Here is a 25,701-nt window from a genome sequence, read left to right on the forward strand (position 1 = left end):
GGGATGAAAGAGCTGTGAACCCTCTTACATCGAGGAAGTTTAGAGCCGTCACCCACTTAATGAGCTAAAGGTGCCCGAGTTCTCCGTAAGTTGTGCTCCAGTCACTCAATTGTCCTTGTCTTATTAGTTGGCCAGGAAGAGAGTAGTGAAGTTCTCATCATAAATTATTTACCCAAGTTTCTTTAGGAGGTCCCTGGCAAAACAGAAATGAGTTTGCACAGTAATGTGGAACCCTGAAGCTCTAACCTGATCTTGCTCTTCATGGCTGGATTGACAGTGATAAGTCCTGATGTCACAAGGTAACATTGCCTCTTTCGAAGAGGTTGGATTGGTTTAGGTTGATCCAATGCCTTTGAGGATTGAATGAAAGAGAACATAATGCTAGATGACGTGCTGTCAAGGTGCATGTATTTCCGTATCTTTCCCTGCTTCCCCAGTTAAATGTAAGGCTTCACGTCCTGAAGAGGTGATGCGTCAGTCTGTGTTTACCAGTGGTGCTAATATAAGATTAAAATTTATAGCTCGCTATTTATTTATTTATTTTGGAATTTTCCAAAGAAGTGAAGAAAAATGAAGTGCTTGACATTTCTAATATTAAAACACAGGATCTTTTTTTCTTTTATGTTTCAGACACAGATATTAAGGAACTAGAGGATGTTTTTGGACTTAATGGACAAGTAGAGCATAAGCTGAACTTCCTCAAAAAGAATGTGTCAAAAGATATAAAGCTGGTACTGATTGCTCATTCTATTGGTTGCTACATCACACTGGAAATGATGAAGCGAGCATCAGAACTTCAGGTACATCAACCTTACACCCTGAAAGTTGCATTATTAGCAGAGCAGAGTACGTGCCTAGCCTATGGGTAGTGCCATGTCTTTCCTGCGGGAGCTGTATTCTGCTATACAAAAACTTTTAAGTCTCAGTTCTCATTAAAGTAAGATAAAAAACATTAATGATTAACCTTAATAAAATATAGAAAAGTTATTTAATGTAAAGTTCTTATTGTGAATTTGGACCTCCAAATGCCATTATAATATAAAAGATTAACAATATAAAATAATATGGTAATATAAGAGATTGTAATATAAAATATTAATAATGGTGATGAATATATTCAGGACCTTCTTATTGTCTTCTCATCTTTAAATAATTTATAAAAAGATCACTAGATATTTGGTAATTATATTGTGTTACTGCACCAAAAGTGAAGAGTGGCTATGATTTTAATAGCATCTTCTTGCCTCAAGACAAGCAGATTATTAACTATATATGGGGATATATATGGAAAAGAATAGTAATATAGATTGTGGTGTGTAGTAGTATCAAGGATATTGTTTTTAAGATTTAATACATACGCATAGATCCTTGCTTCCGTAGATCAGCCTTGGTTTGTGTAATCTGAAGAGAATGCGAGGGGTTATTGCATGTTCTTGTTATTGTGCATCAACGTTTTTCTTTTCCCCTATGAAGCAATATGAAGGCTGAGGCAGAAGAGTGTCCTTGCAACTCTGGAAATAAGTACCAAACTCTTAGTGCTCAGTAATAATTTACTCTAGTAGTGGATGATGAATGAAGAATACTGAATTGTTGTTATTTTTTATTCCCTCTTTCTAAAGCACTGCCTCTTCTGTTACATTATACAGTCTGTGGTGGAAGGGAGTAGTACAGTGTTAGTGTAAGGTCTGCATTTAATATATTCATGAGTAGGTTCTTCCATTTCTTCATAACCATTTCCGCTGCCCGGCTAACTTTTTCTTTCCTTTAAAGGAAACGGCAACTAAAAAAGTGAAACATGAGATTAACCTGATCTATTACCACAGGCTTATTTAATTTTGTGATTATAAACAAGGGCCTTTTTGACAGAACTTTTATTACTATGTTTTATCTTTTCAATACGGAAGGTTCTAGAAAATATCATATGCAGTAATTTGTCCAAAAATACCAATTTTTCTCTGGTCAACATCTGTACAGTCTTTATTACACAAATGGTTTTATCTGGTTTCAATTAAACTATGAATTGTTGTGTAATTTTTTTACACCTGGTCCATTTGATGCTGGCAACATGATATTTGTCAATGTGTTGAAATTCAGGCATCTTTGGGACTCTCTTAGACGGCATGGTGCACTGCGCGCGTGAAGTTAACATATGACACGCTACATTTAAGATGCATTTAACAATAGAAAATATTTGTGTAAGCCAGAGTGTTGTGCAACCTTTGTCCCTTTGCCAAAAATAAGTTAACTGTTAGGCTTTATAACATATGAAGTGCGATAATAAGAAACTTGTGTTTCAATCCGTCCCTTTATTTTTACTGGAATATTTGATTCCCACAAGATTTTGAGCACATATGTGTATTTTAGTAGCTAGATCATTTGATTTTATTTTTGTGTAGTTCTTATGTGATGTATTTATTGTTCAAATAATTCAGTAAACGTTTATATCTGAAGTGTATGTTTAGCAAATTTGATTTTTTGGTACTCAGTTTAAAGCCCTTTCATAATCTAACCGAGTATAGACTAGATTGTCCCTCTCACGAGTGATGAGGGAACCTGACAAACTAGGCTCACAGGCGTGAAACGGAGAGAGTGCTATGTCCTCTTCTCTCCTTCCTGGTTGCTCTTCAGCTGTTATTTTGAATGGTGCTAATTTCTTGAGGCCTCCTATCTTCTGCAGATTAATTACGTACTGCATTTTGTTTTGTTTTTCTTAAAGTTTGTTTGCTACCTTTCTGTTACATACTACTTTATTCTTTTATTACAAGAGAAACGATGAATTGCCAATATACCCGTGGGATAAATTCAATTTTGGGCCCTATCCCTATTCTCCTACTGACTCTCAGAGAGAGTTTCTTCTGTTAATGGTTTCCGGAGACCCCTTAACAAAAACTTACTGTCTCATGTTGCCACCTTTAATTAAGTCTAATTAGTAGAGAAGCGCCACACGAGTTATGAGTATACTTTTAACTAACTGGGGCTACAGCATGGGTTTTAATACTGGTAAACAGCCAACTACGCAGTTAAACTCTTGGACTAGTCCCTAAGACGCTTCTGGCCCCAAACGGTGAGCTTCTCCCAAACAACACCCTAGCCTGACTCTGGGCTTAGCAGAGGCCAGAGGCCCATTCCCAATGGTTCATTTGGATGCAGACAACCTGTTTGGAAGGAGGTGGGTATTGTGAAGAGGGCCATGTGGACACAGGCCATCCCATGCCAATCTGCTTAATCTCAGGACCGGCAAATAGTCCCTGGCTATTCTATTTGCTGGTACAGATGTAATCTTGGAGACTTCTTAGTTACTGTGGTGGATATCCAAACCTGATTAGATTCACCTCTTCGTGGGAAGTGAAGCATCCAGAGTTTGTCAGACCCCTCAGAAATTTTCTCACTGGGAGACAGAAAAATGCAATGTACTCTTCAGCTTACTTAGTACTTGTTCTTAACCTCTTAATCTCCTTTGCTATTTATTCGCCTACTAGAACTGAGAAATGAAGCTAACTGACATATTGATTTTCTCCATTTTTGACACGGGGGCCTAAATCATAAGTAGGCTATATCGTCCGGGCGCTGACTTCCAAAATACAAATCCTTATTTGGAGCCTTTCTGTGTGCGTTGCTGGGGACACTGCTAAGTATTTTCTAAAGTACTCAGGTTGATCATTAATTCAGTCAGAAGACTGACATGTTACCTGCTAACGAAATTCAGTCTGTTACAGCATTCATTTGTGGTGTTGCTTTTGAAACACCCGCACCTTTGTGGGCATCCCAATTAACACTTGCTGATAAACCCATCATATGATGCAATAGTTCTTGTAAAACTCATTAACGAATAAGAGTGTAAAACCTCTGAGTATTTATAAGCTTAAGCAAGTAACATTTCTGTAACGTGCAATTCAGAATCATGCATTGTATCTGTGTCTCAGTGATACCAAAGAATACGGGATAATGCTAGAACTTGACTGATTTTAGACCTAGTAGCTAACAACATATGTGTTGGAATAGTTGTGTATAAGACCAGTTAACACCCTGGAAATCCCACCACATCATTTTGTGCTTTGTTCTTTTACATCTACCATCTCTCTCCTTCACCGTGTTCTCTCTCGTAAACAGAATTCCTTTTGGTCTATACCTTTCTTTTGAGGAGTATGATGAGCATAACAAAATACCATAGTTGACGTTTAATGATTCCAGAAATGTATACAGTGGCATAACCATGTATGTGTGTGTTTTTTTTTTTTAAATCTGTACACAAATTGCGTTCAGGACTTCCTCTTGAGGCGCTACAACTGTTTCAGGATTCAGTAATGTGTGTGGCTTAGAAAGTTTTTTCCATGCATCTTATTCTTCATAAAACGGTAGACTTTCACCCATCACAAGATTTTCCACTAACTGAGATATCCTGAGTTAAGCAAACATTTCTTCACTGCTAACTAATTGGAATTATTTATGCCATATAAAATGTTGGTGCTATTCATTCCCTTTTATAAATAAGTTAAAGATGCCTAGGAGGAGTTACTGCGCGTTTCTCTGTTAACCTTTTGCCATACTAACATTGCCTGTTTGTCCCTGCTGTTGATTTCTGTGTCCTTAACCGGTTTCGAATCCATATAAAAATACTTCTTTCACCCGTTGTTAGTATTATTAATGGTTTCATGGATTAAATGACCACAATGTGAGGCATTTTGCCAGAGCTGATTGGCGCATAAATGCATATTAAATATGTTATTTTAGGTGATGCTCCTATGTGTGCATGAAAGCTGTTTTTCTTTCTTCTTTTATACATTCTTCAAAATATTTAGTAAAAAAAAAAAGGAACTTTCCCCTATAAAAAAAACTATTACCATTATTTCTGATATTAGTAAAAAAAACCAGGAATATATTTTATCATTCTTTATTAAATTTAGCTGATACTAGAGTATTCTCTCTGTCCTGTCATTCCAAAGCTTCTGTTGCAGTATTGTTAATAATACGATTTTTCACTACCCTCTTTGCTCCCCTAAATCACACCTTTACTTTAACATATGTAGTCCTCATTTTCTGGTTTCATGCCTGAACCAAAAGACCATGTTCCATCTGTTGTGAACAGCTTGCTTAGAAACATTAATGGCCTACAGATACACAACAGAATGACAGATGTCACAGTCCTGTTAGCTTTTTTTTCCTTAGTCTAAGAGTCTACTTCTTCATGATTACCTGCAGCGCTTTGCAGCACATCTTAGTGGAAGGAGACATCTTTGCACGTGACCCTTCTGACAAAGATATTGGTTGGGATATAAGGTTTCAGAAACTCTACTCTGCCATCTCTTAGCCAGGAAATTACCTGTATATGTAGTCAGTCTGTTTTAAAAATGTTGTTTAAAATATTGGTTTAAAAAATATTGTCCAGGGTCATCCTCATGTAGCCTCCCCTCTCTCTCTTAACAGTGTATGTTGGTCTATCCATTAATACTGTTTTGCAGTTAGACAGTGAAGTTTAAATTGAAGTAGCTATTGCTGCATAAGTCATATAAGAACCTTCTGATTCTGAACTGAATACCTTTTTCTGATATACCTTGATCTATTTTCAAAATATATTAAGGTAACAGTTTTAAATGTATTCTAGATTGACTCTGGACTAAAGTATGCAGATATGGAGTTTTTCCTGTAGTATTTCCATGTGTAGATATTCTTTACTCAGGCTTTCATTTATCAAGTCTCTTGGTCAACATCAACTGTATAAGTTATCAGAATTTTCCAAAGTTTATTGGCAAAGACAATCTTCCTTTTCAGTTAAAGCTCCCTGAAGACAAAAGCTTCAAATAGTTGCCTTCCCCCCCTCCCCCCCCTGTTTTTTAGAGATGTTAGTTCTCATAAGAGCTGAGCTAGGCAAGGAGAAGTTATTTTGCTGATATTGGCAAATACGTAATTTGCCATCATAGCAAAGATATCCCATCTGCTAAATGAGCTCTTTTCCACATCGTTTTGGGTTGATTAGAATAGTGACTTACGAGGGAGAGAAGAGAAAGAGTGTCGCATGGTTTTGCAATGGTTTAAAATCTTACTTGGACAAGTATAAGAATCTCTCCTTCCTATATCTTTACGCCTTGAATGGAGTTGCTTCTTTTGTGTCTGGTTAATACCTAGTTCCTTTCTGCTGAAGTACTTAGAAAACTCCCCTCAGCTTCAGTTAAAGTCGAATTGGGCCATAAGAGAGACAAATATGTCAAAATTCCTCTGTCAAGTGATTTATTTTGATACAAAATTCAGTGACCCTTTCAGATTAGTAACTTAGTTTCAGTTGTTTTGAAAGCTTGATCATGAATTTGGGAAACACTTTTTTAATGACAGGAAAGAGAGAAGTCACCATAGTTTTAAACAAGGGTCCCCTACAAGAAAACAAAATTCTTCAGTATAGAAATACTGGAAATCCACAGAGACTATGAGATTAAAAGAGGGAGATTTATTAACAGTACAAGAACTGCTAGAACTATCCTTAAGCATGTCTGACCTTTGAGATGACAAGAATGTTTTCAGCTGCATTAACAGATGAGGGAAAAGACTGCATGAAAGCCATGACATTTATACAATATCTGTTTTGCTGTGATTAGTACCTAAATATGTTAATCAAGACAGGTGTCGTCATTACAAAAAACATGTTTTGAATGGACAGTAATTTATCAGATTTGGAAGTCTGTAAAAGTTATAGCACATTTTGGAAATAGAAAACAAATGAAAATCTGAAAGCACCTGAGATAAGCAGAAATATATATTTTGATTCTTTTTTGAGGGTTTCATTTAGCATTGTATCATCTAATGGAAATGTTGATTATCGTTTACCTAAATTACCTCTCACAGTACTTTCAGCAAACTCAGTTTGTGTTGCTGCTGTCGTGGTAAAATCATTTCTGATGAGCACCTGACTGACAATTTTAAAGTTTAAAATATGCTCACTGAACAAATATATTTTTTCTCACCTTGCACTTTTTCCCTTACAAAAGTAATCTTGCCTTAAATCTTTTGAAGAGCGTAGGGCGACTTCGTGAAGTCAGAAAATTACCCAAACGATTTATGAAGAGAGGTGGTATGTGTTCTCATATAGAGAAGTATGCGTTGTAGACCTGTGTCGTGTGTGGTGTGACCGACAGTACAGTAGAAGTGTGAATAAATGTCCTTGGCTTGTGGCAGCCTTGTTTTGATTTGTCCTCACTGAGAACTGCTTGTTGTTCTTATTTCGTTTATGGATTGCAGGGATAGGTGGGGTATGGATATGTGGTTATGTTTAGCAGCAGCCACTCATGATCTGGAGAAGCAGAGTGGAAATACAGTATTTTTATATAAATTTTGTGTTACTTGCCTGCTTAAATGATAAAGCCCCCCCTTCCCCCCCCCCCCCCCAAAAAAAAAAACCTATAAGAAAATAAAATTGGCAAAAGACTTACAGTAACACAAACCCAATGAGAACATGCACAAAATTATTACGGAGGGAAAAAAAATGGAAGGTTGTATTTAGCTTATCTCGCAAGGGAATTGATGCCTATTTCAAATAAATACATTTCTTTTGAAGAGAGCTGTGAATTGTTAGACTATAATATAAAGCTAAACTGTGTGGTGTATTTTTCTTCTACTTCAGTCTATCCATTCCAAGTAATTGAACTTTATATTAAAAAAATAAGCAAACTTAGTGTTCAGCTAATTTCATTTATTTTCATCCCCCTTTTACTGTTGAGAGTGTTAAAAAAAGACGGAATCAAACATCTTTTTCCACTGATTTAACCCGGAGTCTAAGTTCCACTGCCTTCATTAAGACTTTTGTGCTAATTTAGCTTTACGCATGTCTTAAGCTAGTCACTGAATCGGACTCTTTCTATAATATGTATTTTTGGCAGTTCTCTTCATCAATTCTTGGTAAATAGCAGGGCTTTGGGAGCATGTAAAAGGAGGCGCAGGTGGTCTAAGCCACCAATTAGACTTAAGTTTGCTTTAGTTGACAGTATACATATCGCAGGGGCTGCGTAATCTACCCTGGAACAGATGACAAAGTTCTGCGGAGTATCTTCTCTCAGTGAAGCCTCAGGCAATACCAGTAAATCTGGTGGAAAAGCCAGTAAAGCAGGCAACAGGAGCTTGGTGCATATGCTAAGATTATGCAGGTCTGTCATTTGGAAAAGGCAGGAAATAACATAGATGATTTATTAAACCTGACCAAATAGAATAAATAAGATAATATGTCTTTGAAGCATCAAGGGAATTTTTACAAAGATTTGAGGAGAGATCTACGGTTGGAGGGGAAAGAAAGAAAGGGAAAACAACCTTCATATGAAAGTCTAAAATCTTTTCTCTTTTAGGGAGGGGGAGGGGGATGCAAAGCAAAGAGCAATAATGGGTGAGTCCATGGCCAACAAAGATTTGTTAGAGAGATAATAACTTTTGGCTGAGAGACACTCATAAAAGCCCACCAGCCTGAACTTAACAGCTCAACAAAACTCCAGAACCTTATCAGCAAAAGGTCAATAACTATGTAACTGGTTTGAGAGTGTCAGCTCACCCCAGAGACCCCTAGCAACCATTATTTTTACTGGCCTGATGACAAACTCTGTAATCCTAATGGTCCCAGTAATATTCTTTTCTACCCCTCCCCGCCAAAGAAAAGCTTTAAAAATGTAAACTCCATAGAAAATGCAGCAATCAACTGGCAGACAGGATTTTTGTAGAAACCTCACTGGACACCACCTTTGTGAATAAGAGCAGACTGGATTGCCAGGTGCTGTGTATAGGTCTGCCTCAAATTACTCTTTGCTTCATAGACAAAGAAAATATTGCAATTTGCAGGAGGAAAGAATGTGAATTGTCTCACGTATACAAAAAAGTATAGGAGACTTGTAATGAGAAAAAAACTGTTGAAGCTGACATAGCTTCAAATGTAAAAATGCCTGAAGGCAAATTAAGGAGTCAAATCTGTGTCTTTTGCTTTCACTGGGGAGCAGTATATGCATCTTTCTTTGCAATAAGAATACCATTTTTATAATGGAGAATTGGCTTCAAGGCCAAAGTAGCATGATCTATTAATTGTCAGCAAGTAACTAAACCTATCAACAATGAAGATACCATCAAGAATTTCAGAAGAGCTTGCAGTCATACTCTATGAAGATACATGAACTTTGCGTTGTATCTGTCTGCTTTTTTACTTTCATGTCTTAAGCAGAGAAATTGGGTTTTATTCATACATTGTGTAGTCTCTTAGACTTGTACCAACTTCTGAATCTTATGTTGACAAAATATGTTATGATCGACAGGATATAACTGCCTGCTAGTTAATATTAGATTTCTTTATTAGACATACTTTAAAGTTACTAAAAGAGAGAGACATATTGATTTACTATTTCAGTTGTGGCAAACTATAGATCAGAGACTTTCAAAAAGGAAAAAAAAAAAAAAAAAAAGCATCTCCTTTTCCTTTAGTCAAGCACTTGGTTGCTCTTCATGGGCTTGTTTTCTATAAATGGTTGTTTCCAGACAGAACTACTGAGTCGCCCCATCTACCTGCTTCTGGAGAAAGGAATTTAAAAGTTTCTGTCTTTTAATGTTCATCTTTCTAGTTTATGCTCTCAGGTTTTCTTCCTCCAGGATTCCAAAGAAAATTAAAATTGATGTCTGGTGCAATTAAAAGACTGGTTTGGGAAAACTAGCAGTGGTATGTATATCCATCAGAACGTAATTACCTAGCATACGAATATAGGTTCCTGTGTAATGTTGATCACATTTTTAAGAGAGAGGATTTAGAGTCAATAATATGCTTGCTTTGGGGTTAACTTGTTTAGATCATGAGCATGTGATAAGTAGGCCTGAGGAAAAAGGGAAAAATGAGGTCCCAGAAGTTTCTGAGGAAAATCATGGTTAGTTCGTAACGTTCAACTTAAAGCTTTGGTCACCTTCCTAACATGTTTGGCATACTGCTTAATTGAGTACAGAAACAATACGGTAACCAAGTGTTTTGTCTGTGGTGATTCAAAGTAGGGAAACATAAAAACACTAATTTTGATTTGAAAAGGCTCTTGAATTTTTAAAAAAGCATTTCCATTTATTTCGTTACTAATGAAACGTCTGATTTCTTTTCAAATGTATGCAGTCAGAATTCAAATAAACCTATAACAAATATTTTTTCTAGGAAGTTAAAAGACACTAAAGTAGCCAAATGTACAAACAAAAAAGGAATAAAAATAAACTGAAAACCAGAATCTGTGATCATTCATCAAGAATCCAAAGTAAAACATGAGAATGAAGAGGAAATGAAGGACTAAAAATAAAAAGATGGCTAGAATGGTAAATAACAGAATAACAGGATTTATTAAGTACTGTGGATTTTTAAAGATTTGTTCATATAACTTTGTTATTTTGCATCTCCAAAAATTTGGTTTCATATTGTAATAGCTAAATTAAATGGTTCTATAAAAATGAGAGAATCATAAACACATAACATAACAAGAAGTGAATTTCAAAAACAATTAGGATTTATAGCTGATATTTTCAAAAGAGCTCAACACCCTTTTGAAAGCCGGATTTCCCAAAGAACTTTTTATGTAGGGTGGTAGGTCTTTTGAAATTCTGGCTGCAGATGTGTATGCAGAGAAATACTTGAAAATCAGACTCCCAGCTCCTAGGAAGAGTTGGACCAACTGATCAAAAGTCAATATCAAGATATGTTGCACATACCTTGCACTTGTTTGTTATTTTTCTCCTGCATTTAAGATGCTGCTATAGAATACAATAGAGCTGGAAGTGAGCAGTTTTCATGCTAATTTAATGTTGAATACAGAAAGGAGGAAAGCAATCAAGGCATTAAAGAATTATTCTTGAAAGGAGCATGTGAAGAGATTTTGTGGAGACCTTAAACACAGTTTTTATAAACACGCGGGTAAATTTTGAGTCTGGCCAGTATCTCTAATAGCTAATATCTGTTCCTAGAAGCTCTAGGTTAAACTGCAATTCCTCCTGCAATCCTGAGCCTTTAACAAAGAAGTCGAACTGCTGCTTCAACTCTTGCATTTCATCATGTGTAATACAATTACCGAAGCTGTGGAGAAGAGCTTAGTTTGAATCTTCTAGTGAGAAGAAATTGCCTAGGGTAGAGATAGTATTGTAATTAAAAACTACTGTGCTGTACTGTTACTTTTTTCATTCTTCATGGTTTACGGTGAAGTCTAGGGATTCTTACTTTGAAAGCGAAAGAGAACGTGGAAGAATATATTCCTCTGCCTTAGCTGTTATATTTGTTGAGAATGTTGTGTCCTGTTTGAAGAGTTTACTACAGGAGTAAAAGGAATCAGAAACAGGAATAAACTTTGCAGAAATCAGTTGTAGGACTTCTGAGCTTAGTGTGCAGCATTCACTGCATTTAGGGAAGTTCTAATATACTATTGAATAAAGTTTAACTAAATACTAGATTCTTTTCCTAGCTTGTTAGTTATTTCTTTTGTAACTGATTATTTTAGGGGATTTTTGCCAGTGCCAAAACTGGCACTCAGATATACCTGAGTATATGTCAAATATCTAAACACCTGTGTTTAGAGAACTGAGTCAAGGCCTAGATTTCTGGGTTGAACCACCTTCTTTCCCCTTTTGAGTGAGGTTATGATTCGTCTGCCTAAACAGAGGTCTGGTGCCATTTGAGACATGCTGTGTTATCTGAGGCAGCCGAATCTGGCAGATGTGGGAACACAACTTGTGGGATACCTGTGCTCTACAACCTGGAGCAACAGCTGGAGGCCAGGCAAGATGCTGTGGGTTGTCTAAAATGACGCTGGACACTGACATTTTAACATAACTAAGTCATGCCCTAGTTCTTCCTTGCCTCTAATGGGAGCGTAGCCACCTAGCTCACGCATGGACCCCTACGTTGCAGATGCTGAAAGTAGGAGTCTGACTCTGAAGCTGAGTTCAACCCTTGTTTTTTTTCCTCCTGCTTTCTTAAGCTCAGTATTTCTCAGAGGATTAGATGGAAAAAGTACAATTTCAGACTGAGGTGCCTGCATTTGTGTGGGAACTATGGATATGCTGGGCATTGTATTGTAGACTCTATAAGGGGAGTCCTGTGGGATTGCAGCTATGATACTGCAAGAGCAGGCAAAGGAAAACAACCAAGTGGCCGAGGTTTCTTAGGAGTGTTGCTAATTTATTATGTTTCTTTGAGATTCCTAGACATTTTTATCAATAAAAATAAGCAGTAAATAGGGATCTTCTAATTGAAATGCAATAAAGTCCATTTCCTTTTCCAGTAATTTCAGTCTATAAATATTTCAAATCTTGATTTCTGTTATTTGGAGGCAAGTCTACTGAACTGTGACACTTTGAAAAAAAATCATTGGAATTTGCCCTTTTATGTGGAATTCAGTATTAAATATACATTTAACTGGAAATCCAGAAACTATAAATGTATTTATTAAACTTGTTACCTTTGGAGTCTTGTAAGAAAGTTCAATTAATGATCATGAAAATGTGCTTCTAATAACTTTGTTACAACATTTCTAGTCAGTGGAAAATTGTAAGGACAATTCACTCCATTTCAGCTTCCAAAATGCAGAATAATTCTTTATAAGAAATAGAATTCACTGAGTCCTAAGTGTTTTTGAAAGCATTAGAGTGAATTTTTCCTCCTCTGGTATATTTTGAAGAGCTATATGACCACTGTAAGTGTATTTCACTGAATTGAAAAATAAAAAATCCAGATATGAATAAATACAATTTGAATTGTGACCTTTTTAGTGGCAGCTGGCAGAGTTTTGACTTTTTATCTGGCATTAGCGATTGAAAGGTATTCTCCATATTCATGCTCTCGGTTGCATTAAAGCTCTTTCTACCTGCTGAACAGTTGTATTTACTGATAAATTAAATACAATGTGTTTGCTCTCTTACTGTATTCCTACGCATATACTACTTGTCATAGTAATTAGTGCTAGGAGTAGTCTGTAACATGAAGTAATGAAGTTTGAATTTTGCCATATTATTTAAAATGCTTATAGTTCTAGGAAAATCAATGGTGTGATTGAAAAAGTAGTTGTCTAAGAGAATTCCTTGCTACTTCCCCTCTCTTTTTCTCTCTGATACTGTGACAATACCAATGTGTACAAGGTGTAAGTTCTGTCTTGAACCTCAATACCTTGTTTCTTTTCTTTCGTTGTTGAAAATACAAAGCAGATGGTTCTGCTTTCTACTCTTTTTCTTCCCAGTGTATAGTTTGTGGCTCACCGGTACTATTTTCACAGGCGAGAATTTGTTCTGCTCTTCTTACTCCACAGTAACATTTTTATTCATTTAAAATGATTAAGAGGAGTAATGGACTTCTTCTGACTTCTTCCAACAGAAAATCTCAGCTCATTTTTCCTTATCTGTCTGCTCTCCTCGCTGGTTGAGCAGAACTGTGGGTTTGGGGTGAATGCATGCTTTAGTGAGGCCTGACTTCAGTAAGTGGTGAAGTATACCTCTTCAGAGTTTGTCAAGTGGAACACTAAAAGACAGAAGTCCAAAAATCTTGAGGGACTTCTGGAAGATTATGACCTTCCTTTTTCATCAGCGGAGTGAGATTAAAATTGTGAGACTGGTTTCTCATTCACCTTGTTCCTCTTTTCCTTAAACTGAATACATTGTCACTGAGATTTGTTAGTAGGTATTGCTCTAAGCTAATGGCTGTGAAAGCAGTTGGTTCAAGACAGCAGAGAAACTGAATCTTAATATTTTTGTTATGATGAGCCATCTCTCCATTATACACCTTAAGAGCATGTTATTGATTCATCTTTAGTGGTAAATCTCCTAGATCAGGGTTCTCAGTGATCGAATTTACCAGTCCATGAACCATCAGCGTACCTGCAGATGCAGTGCAGTGATCTTATGGGAGAGCTACACTAAAAAAAAATCCCACCCTGTATTTCCAAAATGAAAGTGGAAAGAATTTCTCCTGGAAAGTGGCAGCTGCTTTCTGACATACATGTAATGGGAGCAACTGAAAGCTTTATGGTGTGTAACTGTGACACTGCATTCCAACATAAGCTTCTCCCTGCCCTTCTTCCAACCAATAAACTATTCTTCCTTTCTTTTCACTCTCACCCCTCCTAATCTTCTTCTGTTTATATGCTTTAATCATAATAGCAACAAATCCATCCCTGCCGGTATTATCACGCTGTTGCAAGTTTTGGCTGTCTCCTTTGGCAATTCCCTGGTAGATGGAATGATACTGCCCACTTTGATGGAGCTTAATTCTGAATGTAAAATACTGCTCTGTCAATGAACATTTTCTCTATTAAACTATTTTCAGTCCAACAATAAGATACAGATTTTTAGGAGAACAGTTTTCTCATTATTACCTTAACCCATAAAAAGGCTTTTCCTTTTTTTTTTCTTTTTTTTTTTTTTAAACTTTTTGGGCAAGTCTTCAGTTACCCAAATATTTGTAGTACAGAGTAATTTGCATTTCAATCCTGTGAGACTTGTAAATGTAATGAACAGTCTATTTTTAATATTTTTAAATATTTTTAATAATCCACAAATAGTTTAGTATGTGTAGCTGACCTGTACAGAAGTATTTTTTAGTATCTGTAGAGTACAATACTGAGTTCGAGTCTTTTGTATGCCTAGCAGAATTCTGGAGTTCATCTGGAAAAAGCGGAGGAATACTTTGTTTTAGAAAACGGCAGATTTTTTTTCCTGTGCCGTGACCCATTTGTAAGGTGTTGTAAGGTGATTCTTCTCCTGTTGCCATTAGCCAGGTTTTAGCACTGTAAGATGGTGTAATAACAGGTACTGACAACCTTTTGAAAGGGACCTGCAACCAAGAAACCATGGTATGATTGAAAGCCTGTTGATTTCAAAGGGAATAATCAAAGGTCTCAATTTACTTCTCAATCCAAGATGATCTCCTAGAACTACTGTGACAAGTGTTTTACAGCAGACTTGGTCTTCATGTATTTATTCTTTGAGAGCTGAGAATATTGTGTCTTTGGTGAAATCTACATTGACTGTAAACTATTAATATGTGATAAATAAAGCCTTTAATCAGAATTTGTTTGTCGGGCAGAATTAAGCCCCGTTACATTGATGGAAATTTTACCACTAGTTTAAAAAGGAGCAAGCTCACATTCAGCCTTACCATAGCTGGGAACACACAGGACCAGAAGCATTCGGGAGTCTATCAGATATGCTATACCTTCAATTAGGGCTCTCCTTTTCAGTTACTCTGCTGTGACCAGCCACACTGCTAGCAAAAGTAATTTCTTACAATTAGCAGCTGAAGTTAGGTAATATTAAGGTTTCCATGCCCCTGACTTTCTTCCTACTGAAAGATGCCTCCTGAGTTATTTTCATTTCATTCTAGATCTTCTGTGATTAAACTCTACAGAACAAGGTTTAGTATACTTTTAATAATACTACGCAGATTGAAAATTAGTACTGTAGAAGCCTGATTCTGATTCACATTTTAAAAGGACTCTTCGTATGCCTGGTGCAATGAGTTGGGTCTCAGGATTCCAATACAGAGGACCCAGATTTATAGCAAGTCAGTGAAAAGTGGCCTTAAAGCAGACATAAATTTGGTCACAGCTTGGTGCAAGTGACACTCAGGCTTGCATACCTTCAGATGTAATCATTGTATGCATTGCTGTGCTCATCATTACCCTGAAGACTACAGTTTGAAATACAGATACATCAAAAAAAAAAAAAAAAAAAAAAGCTAGTCCTTGAATTACATGTCCATCCAGGTGAAACTGCCAGGAAGCACTGGAGCCTTGAGGCATAAAAGACATACTTCAAATAAAATTGAATAATATATGGTAAATAAGGAGGGTGCCAGGATGTGGAAAACCTTATGATCGCTGTAGAGTATTTTAAACAGACGAGAATATTTCCTACTATTTATATCATCAGGTAGATTCTGAAAGGAAATAGCACAAAAATAAGCTCAAGTTTTGCAGTCATTAGAAAAATGTTATATGACATGTATTTGAACAAAATGGGTCAAATTCAGATGTCCAAGGTGGTGTAGTAATTTATACTGTAATACTGAATATATTGAATGTAAGGGAGTATGAGTAATACAGTGAAGAACTAGGAGAAAATATAAATGTAAAAGAGGTATGGAACCCCTTGTTGTCATCTACAAAGTTTTCTGTATTTTAAGGAACACTGTATGCACCGCCAGTGTCGCTTATCTACCTGCAATCAATATTTGCTGTTTTGAAGGAAGGTGATCAAGGCTGCACAATTTAGACCTTGAGTTAGGGAAAGAAATATTTCTTGGACAATGGGAAAGTCCACAAACAAGAGCCTGGGTACTAAAATGTAAGATATATTATGTACTAATAAATAAATTTCAATTCCAAAAATTATACAAAAAGTACAGTATAGTATAAATATATATCTGCATACATACAATTACGCATGATGCAAAAACTATAGCAAGCCTTTCAAAACATAGTCTTGCAGTCTTATCACTTTTTGCAGCCTATTTCATGAACTCAAATTTCATGAACTAAAAACAATGTAGTTTCCTTATTCCTAATTATTTGGAGGATTATTCCAGACTTAATTTTTTCAGGTCTAGCAACTGGATTCTAATTTCTGTCTAAATGTATTTATATCCATCTAATCCTGCATAAGTATTACCTTTTAAGCCAAACTATTTCTCTGGTATTTATTCTTTGTAACCTTAATAAAAGGTACTCATATGCTCATTGTCTGTTTCATGAGCCAAGATATCCTTAGCTCCTCCCTTAATTTTCTTGCCTCATTACGTGCCCAGGTTTTCCCTCTACCCGTTTCAGTCTGAATTCCTCTTTTTTGAGCGTAGTTGGCTAGGAATTGCCTCTTACTCCAAAAAAGCTTTAATAAGCCCTTGTACAATAGCACTATCACTTTTTTGTCCTATAAACTGTATTATGCCTAGCTAAAATTAGGGTGAGTTCGTTCCATAGTGACATTTGGCACTGGTCTTTTTAAGCTCATGGATGGAGAGCCTTAGCCTTTACTGTACACTTTGTTACTCCACAGATACAGTGAGAAAAGCAGGCTTTTCTTAAACCTTAATGCTGCAGATATGACTCATGAGATGCGTGAGAAGTGGCAAATATGCAGAATATGAAGATACCAGGGTTTTTTTAGTCTCTTTCCTGCACACCCAGTCTTTTAATTCTTATGATAAGTGTACAATGGACTAGGCTCTCTCTGTCAGTGCTGTGCTGACATCGTTGTCTTCACAACCTTCACACTGTTGTTCCTTGGCTAGGTTGTCACTCAGAGGTCAAACTAGTGCACAGTCAGCAAGAGCTGAAGCAGGGGAGAAGTGGTAGCCAAGCTCCAGTCAATGTCTCCTCTAGAGATCTGCAAAGCAAAGCAACTAGAAATTCATAACATACTTTAACAAAACAATATTGCTTTCATATTGTGTTGCATCACATCCTAAGCTCAGGTTGGCTGGGTGACAAGGGTTGTTTCCTGTTTGAGTGCTGTTTTCCGTTTATCTTTGTCTGATGTCAGGGATGTCTGTTTCTTGGCTTCTGATATATTCTCCTTGTCCATTATTAACTTCACGTTTTTACAGTTAGAGTTACTTTTATCATAATCTAATAGATTAGGCTAGAGTTTGAATTCAATTCCTGTTTTGAATTTGAACAAAACGGGCGCAATGAGAATTATCCAAGCGTGAGAGACAGAGACCGCTCTTGTCTCTCTGCGAGCACAGGTAATGCGGGATCGCCTCTCACCTCTATAAAACTTCACAACCACACAGACCTTAAAGGGAGCTGGTTAATTTATATCAGGTATGTCTCTACTGCTTTGAATTGCAGAAGTGAGACTTCTAACTTTGGAGAATTTTGTCCTGAATTTTTTGTCCTGCCTATTATTGCAACAGGCTGGATTCAGGGTAACATACATTCAAACAAGCATATATCCACAGTTTTTTAACTAAGTCTCTCTCAACAGGCACATGTTGAAATACAAGCTGTATTCTTCAGGAAATAGTATACCTATACATATACATTCCCTAGAAGGCTTCTCTAAGAAACAGTATGCATACCAATCTTCTTGCAAACCACAAAATATATCATTTTTGAATATTCCACCAGCGTTAACCTTCTCCGGGAGACAGGCTAGGGAGAGATACAGGGCACACTGATATTTGTCTTGTGAAGTCATGCACAGTCTTCACAACTTCACAGTCTTCTATATGTGAAATTAACTGTTGTAAAATATAGGGACATATTAAGATTTTTTTTAAAGGAAAGATGAAACATATGTATGGATAATATTGTCCTCAGTGATATTAGACCACATCATTGTTTGTAAATGGCACATTTGTTGACATATGTGAACCAAGGAACAGTTGAAGAGATTTAGGGGGAAGATTTCTTTTTGAATATGCTTTTCCCATGATTTTCCCAGCCATCAGACTTCTTGAACCTTCCCTTTGAAGCTGTCAAATGTAATGCAATGAATTACACAAACCCATTTTTCCTTCTCCCCACCCTACAGTCTGATTTGCTGTGCCAAATCCTTTCCTAACTTTTCATGGTTTAGTCAGAGAAATATTATTAGAAAAAACTTAAGGAGCATGAACAGCTTTCATATTGTATCCCCGGTATATTCTTTGCCCAAGGTACGTCACCATTTCTGGGAGAACTTAGCCTAAAGCATTCTTTCAGCGGCAATCCAAACGCTAGCTAGGAATAGCCCTAATATTCCTTAGCAATGAAATACAGAACCAAAATGAATATACCATCGTACCTTGTAGGCAGCTGACCTGCAGTGTACTTTTACATGCTGTCCTGAAAAAGGGAGACAGAAGTAATTTAAGGTATGAGTCGATGTTAAACCTTTAGCTGATGCTATTCAGTGACTGCAAAAATGGACAAACTCAACTTCCTAGCTGATGTAAAATGTCACAGTTCCATGTAAACGCACAGAACTATGACAGCCTTTGTCAGCAGTAGAGATTCTCTTCAATTCAGCTGGTTATCTAGCATAGTTTAGGTTCTGCTCTATGTAGTAAAAAGAGAAAAAAGCAGAAAAAGCAATCAGTAGGATGCCTTAAAAATTCAATGTACTTCATGTGGTGACCTTTTACACAAAAGGAGGGAAGAAAGGAAGGAAGAAAATGCCATTTTAGGTCAGTGCATTTACTTTTCATTCTTCCTGACATACTAGTTTAGTCAGTGTATGTAATATGCGGTTGTCCCAGGAGAGTGCAGTTCACAAGAAATGAATGTATAAATAACGTTATCAGGCCTTATGTTAACTTTTTCTACAGCTTCCTTATACAGTGTTCTGGTTTTGCAAATCAGAGATTGTTCTGTCACATCTCTATCAGAGTGTTAAGATGGCATTTTCCTCTCTTGCACCATTCCTATTGATGAGTAGTCTGCTCCTGGAACCTGATAGTTTTGTGCATTGTAAAAGGACAGAATTCTGATGCCCAGGTTAAGATTTGAATTTGTTAATTTCTTTCTGTCACAGGTAGTTATGTCGCTTGTCCTACCCAAAATATTATTGCTTATCCTTCACTTTACACCCATGAAATATTTGTGTAGTTACGGTTCTCCACCCTGTTCCCTCTTTGCTCCTTCTTTGCCAAGCTATTAATATTCCTCTCTCTATATATGAATTTCTTAACAAATGTAATCCTCCAAACCCTTTGTTAATTTTATGCTTTATTTGTGGATGGCTGTTGATTGAAAATTTTCATTTTAGGATGTACAGAATAGAGTGCAATCTCCATAGTCTCCTAGGTAAACAGAAATTCCTCTGGAATTTGCAATGTATTTCCTTTCTCTATGTAACATTAATCTGCAGAACTTATCTCTTGCTCATTCTCTCCACCGTATCGTATTGCAGACTTACCTATCATTTGCTGATCACCATCACCCATGCATCCTTTCAGCTATATTACTTTCCAAGTTTTTTCCCACTCATTCATACTTTAGATTATTTTTCCTGGGCATATTTAAAGATAATAGTAGCTTCTGAGTTGGTTCCATGAGCTGAGTGATTAAAATACCAAATCTAACTTAACAAAACCTCATTATGGTACCTCTTTTTTCAGTTTTTTGATATACTTCCTCTTGGAAAAATTGCCTTTAGCATCTTGATCCAGGTTGGATCTCAGAAAGCTGGTTTGGTATTTACAACCAATGGAAGTACTACATTTGTTGGAAACTGAAATCTGGCTACAGAAGCTATTATGAAATTCTTCTGTCTTATCTTCTTCTACTCCCTATCAGTAATTTGCAGACCATGTCTGCAAACATTGACCAAATGCAGAATATGTCTCTGATTTTTAAGCAGACCAGTGTCAAGGTTCTTTGGTGCAAATGCATACATTGCTTGACTAAAATGTAATAGGAAAGCACTACACAACTTTTTCCATATTTGACAGTGAAGTTATGCTACGGCTTTTCTACTTCAATGGCAGAAATAGCCTGGAGCTGAGAGACTACGCAGAAATTCAAATGAAATGAAATACAGTTGCAGATGTGGTGCACTGATGTCAATAGTACTAAATGCATTTTTTATGTTGGCATACACTTTATATAGACACTGTAGATGTCGTATGAAATGATGTTTAATGGTTCTGAACCATTCAAGACCAGATCCTGGGAATTAATTAGTATCTTCAGCTTTTACAGAAGTAATTTCTAAATTCAGATCTTTATACATTGCCATGTTAAGTCACATCAGTAAATTTACACGGCGTTTTCACAATAGAGTGCTTTAAATGAGCCTTTTTAGAGAGCACTTACTCGATAATGCTTTACTGTAGCATAGTAGTCAGCACGGATTCACCAAAGGGAAATCATGCTTGACCAATGTGATAGCCTTCTCTGATGGAATGAGTGGCTGGGTAGATGAGGGGAAAGCAGTGGCTGTTGTCTACCTTGACCTCAGCAAGGCTTTGGACACTGTGTCCCATCACATCCTCATACGGAAACTCAGGAAGTGTGGGTTGGATGAGCGGACAGTGAGGTGGATTGAGAACTGGCTGAATGGCAGAGCTCAGAGAGTTGTGATCAGTAGCACAGTCTAGTTGGAGGCCTGTAGCTAGCTCTTAGAGAAGGCAACTGTAGCCAACTTAGCTTAGCTTAGCATAAGTCTTACTCTTGCTTAGCGTAAGTTCCTAAAGTAGGTGAAGCCTGCAGGCCGCAGGACTGAACTGTAACCTGAAGAACATTGCTGACGATGCGACTGCAAAATCAGCTAGAACCAGCCCTCAAGGATACGGAACAGTGACCCGAATGAACAGAGGTAACAGCTGACCTTTGGATAGGATAAGGTACTCTGCAGCAGGAACACAGCAACCATCTAGCAACCGTCCTGGGATATAGACGTGAACCAGTCAGAGACCACCGACTCAGTAAAGAAGATTGGAAGAGACTTTCACTGGCAGGCAGAGAAATAAGACTGTAAAAAGTGTAAGTACTTAAGAATTCTTTTGTTCTGGATCTCTCCCCAGAGGCACCCAGCTCGAGCTGTTACTTTATCGTACCATGATTTAAATAAATAAATAATTTAGCTGTTGTACCTGTGTGAGACTCTGCTCCACGGAAACCTAGGGTCGAACTGTTTCCACAACACTAGCAGTGTCCCCCACGGGTCAATACTGGGTCCAGTCTTGTTCAATTTATTCATTGACCTGGATGAAGGGACACAGTGCACCCTCAGCAACTTTGCTGATGGTACAAAACCAAGAGTGGCTGACGCACCAGAAGGCTGTGCTGCCATTCAGAGAGACCTGGACAGGCTGAAGAGTTGGGCAGAGAGGAACCTCCTGAAGTTCAACAGAGGCAAGTGCAGGGCCCTGCAGCTGGGACAGGTTGGGGGTTGACCTGCTACAAAGTAGCTCTGCCGTGAAGGACCTGGCAGTGCTGGTGGACAACAATTTGACCATGAATCAGCAACGTGCCCTTGTGGCCAAGAAGGCCAGTGGTATCCTGGGGTGCATTAGGCAGAGTGTTGGCAGCAGGTCGAGGGAGGTGATCCTCTCCCTCTACTCAGCCCTGGTGAGGCCTCATCTGGAGTACTGTGTCCAGTTCTGGGCTCCGCAGTACAAGAGAGACAGGGCCCTACTGGAGAGAGTCCAGCGGAGGGCTACAAAGATGATGAGGAGACTGGAGCACCTCTCCTAGGAAGAAAGGCTGCGAGAGCTGGAGCCTGGAGAAGAGAAGACTGAGGGGAAATCTCATCAACGTGTACAAGTATCTGAAGGGAGGGTGTCAAGAGGATGGGGTCAGAGTATTTTCAGTGGTTCCCAGTGACAGGACGAGAGGCAACAGGCACAAACTGAACCACAAGAAGTTCCGCCTGAACCTGAGGAAAAACTTCTTGACTGTCAGTGTGACAGAGCATTGGACCAGGTTGCCCAGAGAGGTGGTGGAGTCTCCTTCGCTGGAGATATTCAAAACCCGCCTGGACGCGATCCTGGGCAATATACCTTAGGTGACCCTGCTTGAGCAGGGAGGTTCGACTAGATGATCTCCAGAGGTCCCTTCCAACCTCAGCCATTCTGTAATTCTGTGATTTTCTTCCTGAAAAGTACCCGATGAAACGTATGCTCCGCTGCTTCTGCTGTGGAAAGGTCTGACTTGCTTCTGTGTCGTGAAGCACCTAATCAGAAGTCTCGGGCCCGAATAGCTAGTGGGAAGCAGAAAACTCTCCTAGAAAGTGATTTCATTTCATCTGACATCTTCCAAGTATCTGTCTGTGACTGTTCATGAACTGACTTCAGTTGGGAGTCTCAGATGATTTAGGCGTAGGGGCCAGGAGTGAAGTTGAATGAAACTGAACCAAACTTAACTCTGAATAGGGGGAAGGTTTATTCTTATTCATTTTCCTTGGGTTTAATGATGGGATTTCAGCAGCTTTTGTTAACGATATAAATATAAATATATGTGAAGTTCGTGGCTGGATGTTCTTTTCTGGCTGTGCCTCTAGTGGAAGTTCTCTTGATAACAGAAAGGGAGATCTCTGTGTAATGGCCATAAATGTAATCCAGTGTGTTAGAATCTCACCTAGACAAAATCAATTATTAAATCCCTCTGAATGATTGGAGGTATTTCTGATTAAATGAATTAAATATCCTAAGACTAATGTTTAAAACTTTTATTCTGTGCTAATAAATAGAACAAGCCAGGGCCCATTCTGAGGCTTTTGATGACAAGGAGCAAAATGCAGCCTACATTCAAATAGTAAAGCCTTCTCCTTTCCCCCTTGCCCAAAACAAAATTGCCTTATGCATAGCGTCTATTAAGAAGACTCCCTGGCCTGTGCTTTTTTCTAAACTGTGCCTAGGCATTGTCTGGGAGGGTGCTAGCTGGCCTTGGCCAAAATCATCCCAGAGAGCATGCAGAAAAGTGTCAGTTCTGGAGCCTAAGTCCTAGCCCGGTTTAGTTTACCAGTACTAAGGGTACGATGCAAAGTGGGAGCCATAATAGGCAATGAAAAATTCATTGCCATAGGCAGTGAAAAATTTTCCGCTAGTTTCTATTTACAGAAGGGGATGCATGGGGGAAAATTATGCTTGGTTAACAATAATTAGGGCCTTGGATGTGGCAAATCTTATCTTATTTCTCTAATGATGCCATGAAGAAAACTGTCATACTCTTGCTTTGGCCAGCAGCTCAACTCTATGTATATAAGCTTACTTAGCTGTGTTTAATTATAAATTTGAATTTTTACTGTAAGCTGTCATTAATATTCATGTAACCAGTGTGCTAGATGGAGGTCTCTAGATTTTAGTACGTTTATTCAGCGTAGAATTAAAAGCATGTACCTGAGTTGTGCATGTCTGTGTGTGTGTTGGACTTGGCAGGTGCCCAAGATGATGACTAGGCCTAATGCCTTACAGCGAACAACACAGAAGTTGTCAAGCAAACTTCAGTCCAAAGTTTATTTGGTAAATGGGTCTTGTGAGCTGCTTGCAAGGCAATTATGCTTAGTCCTTAAAGTACAGTTGATATGTGTATATTAATGATTCCTATCTTAGGCACTGTTGTTTGGATTCATATGTTTATATATTTAAAAGCAAAAAATCTTGACTTTGTAAATAACGTTCGTCTTTGAACACACTCCTCTATGCTGTTATCTTGTTGCACTCATACTACTCTTGCTTACCGATAACTGCTGACTTGGTCATTGTTTTCTGTACGGATGGCATCTAAACAGTTCTGCTCAGCTGAACCGTACATTCCTCAGGTACTCTGCAAGACGTTCTGCCTTTGAGGATCTATGCATCCTCCATTTGCCTTCAGAGCCGTGAGTGTGTCTGTTCACTTGAAGGAACTTAAACCTCATCAGTATCCTGAGTATGACTACGAAAACTCTACCAGAAGGCCCTATGATCAAGAATATTGATACAATCTATGAAATTATGAAAACTTGAATACCCTTTTACTAAAATGAAGGAGCTGGCAAATGTTGCCATGATGCTGATAATGGCACTCAGAAAGTTTGTTTTTCTAGGGAGCAAGAATTCCTTGAGCCCATCAGAAGAAATCTGAAGTGTATCATTTACAGTTTTAACAGGACGTTCCCAGAGAGTTGCTTATGTTCACTCTGCCTTTGTTGGGAAACAAATCATACTCTGCAGGGGGGCAAATTATGCTTCTCATATTCCAAGGATTTTCTTAGAAAATTCAAACAAAATCCTTCTTTCTGTCACTTAGTCATTCACACAGAGTATATGTAACACAACCAGAGATCTAGAAGAAAAGATGGATTTGGTGCCAAAATGGAAATTTGGTACTAATAAATAGAAAGTGCGGAAAACTTAAATTCAGAGTGTGAAGTCAAGTTCATTATATCAGAAGTGCCACTGCCTCACAGCAGCATCTTGGGAGGGGACTATGCATGGTAATAGAAGGCTCTTTTGAACCAAGCAGCTACTAAGCCCCCAGTGGCATTCACGTTAAAAAAGTATACAAACCCTTCTACAAAAGTCTGGTCGTTTGCACGTTACCCCATTGATTGTTTTACAGAAACAATTTGGTAGCCCAGAGAAGTAAGTTTTTGATTAGAGCAGAATGAGTTGCTATACAGTTGTTTTACATCCTTAATAGTGTATATGTTTATGTGGAGTCATTTCCCTTTCTAAATTTCACTTTACTCACCCATAAAATAAGTATAGTAAGACTTCTGTGTGGGGCTTAATTTTCATAAACCACTTCAAAATTCTCAGTTAAAAAATTCTCTGTTAACTGTGTTTGCGATATTTGTTCTGTCACACGTATAATAATATTCAACAAATAGCCAAAACATTCATGTAGGGTCACAAAAGATCCATAGGGAAAAAAGAAGAAAGTGCACACTTCGTATATTATTACTGCACACCAGCAGTGAAAGAATTTTTTGTATCTTGTGTTCATTCTGTAGTTCTTTTCCTGTTACAAAATCTTTTGGGGTTTGCATATATTGAGTTGTGATAAAGAGCTAGCTGATAAAGCATACAAAATAGCATCTTACACTGAATGGACAGTTGAGGAGAAAATCATTAGAGATTTTAAAACAGACCTCATTGTTAATGTGCGCAGACAAAAAAACCCCAAAATGTTGGAGTGTGTTTACAATAGCGACGAAGCAAACAAATGGCAAGTCTAGAAAGTCTTGCTTTGGTGAGAGGAAAGCATAAGCAAATGCTGTCTGTTTTGTCATGTGCGTTTTCTTGGAAAACGTCTCAGCACAGCTGTGTTAATA

General features: G+C 37.7%; 1 protein-coding gene across 7 annotated transcripts in view; it reads left to right on the plus strand.

Moving 5' to 3' along the window:
* Positions 1 to 25,701, plus strand: part of LDAH (lipid droplet associated hydrolase) — a 132,058-nt gene that overhangs the window by 60,222 nt on the left and 46,135 nt on the right. For all 7 annotated transcript variants that reach the window (XM_068937072.1, XM_068937071.1, XM_068937075.1 and 4 more), the window contains one exon: positions 631 to 800. In XM_068937072.1, the coding sequence (XP_068793173.1) occupies positions 631 to 800 (170 nt within the window). The remainder of the gene's footprint in view (positions 1 to 630; positions 801 to 25,701) is intronic.

This window comes from Struthio camelus, chromosome 3 (assembly GCF_040807025.1).
Source record: "Struthio camelus isolate bStrCam1 chromosome 3, bStrCam1.hap1, whole genome shotgun sequence".
Lineage (NCBI taxonomy): Eukaryota > Metazoa > Chordata > Aves > Struthioniformes > Struthionidae > Struthio > Struthio camelus.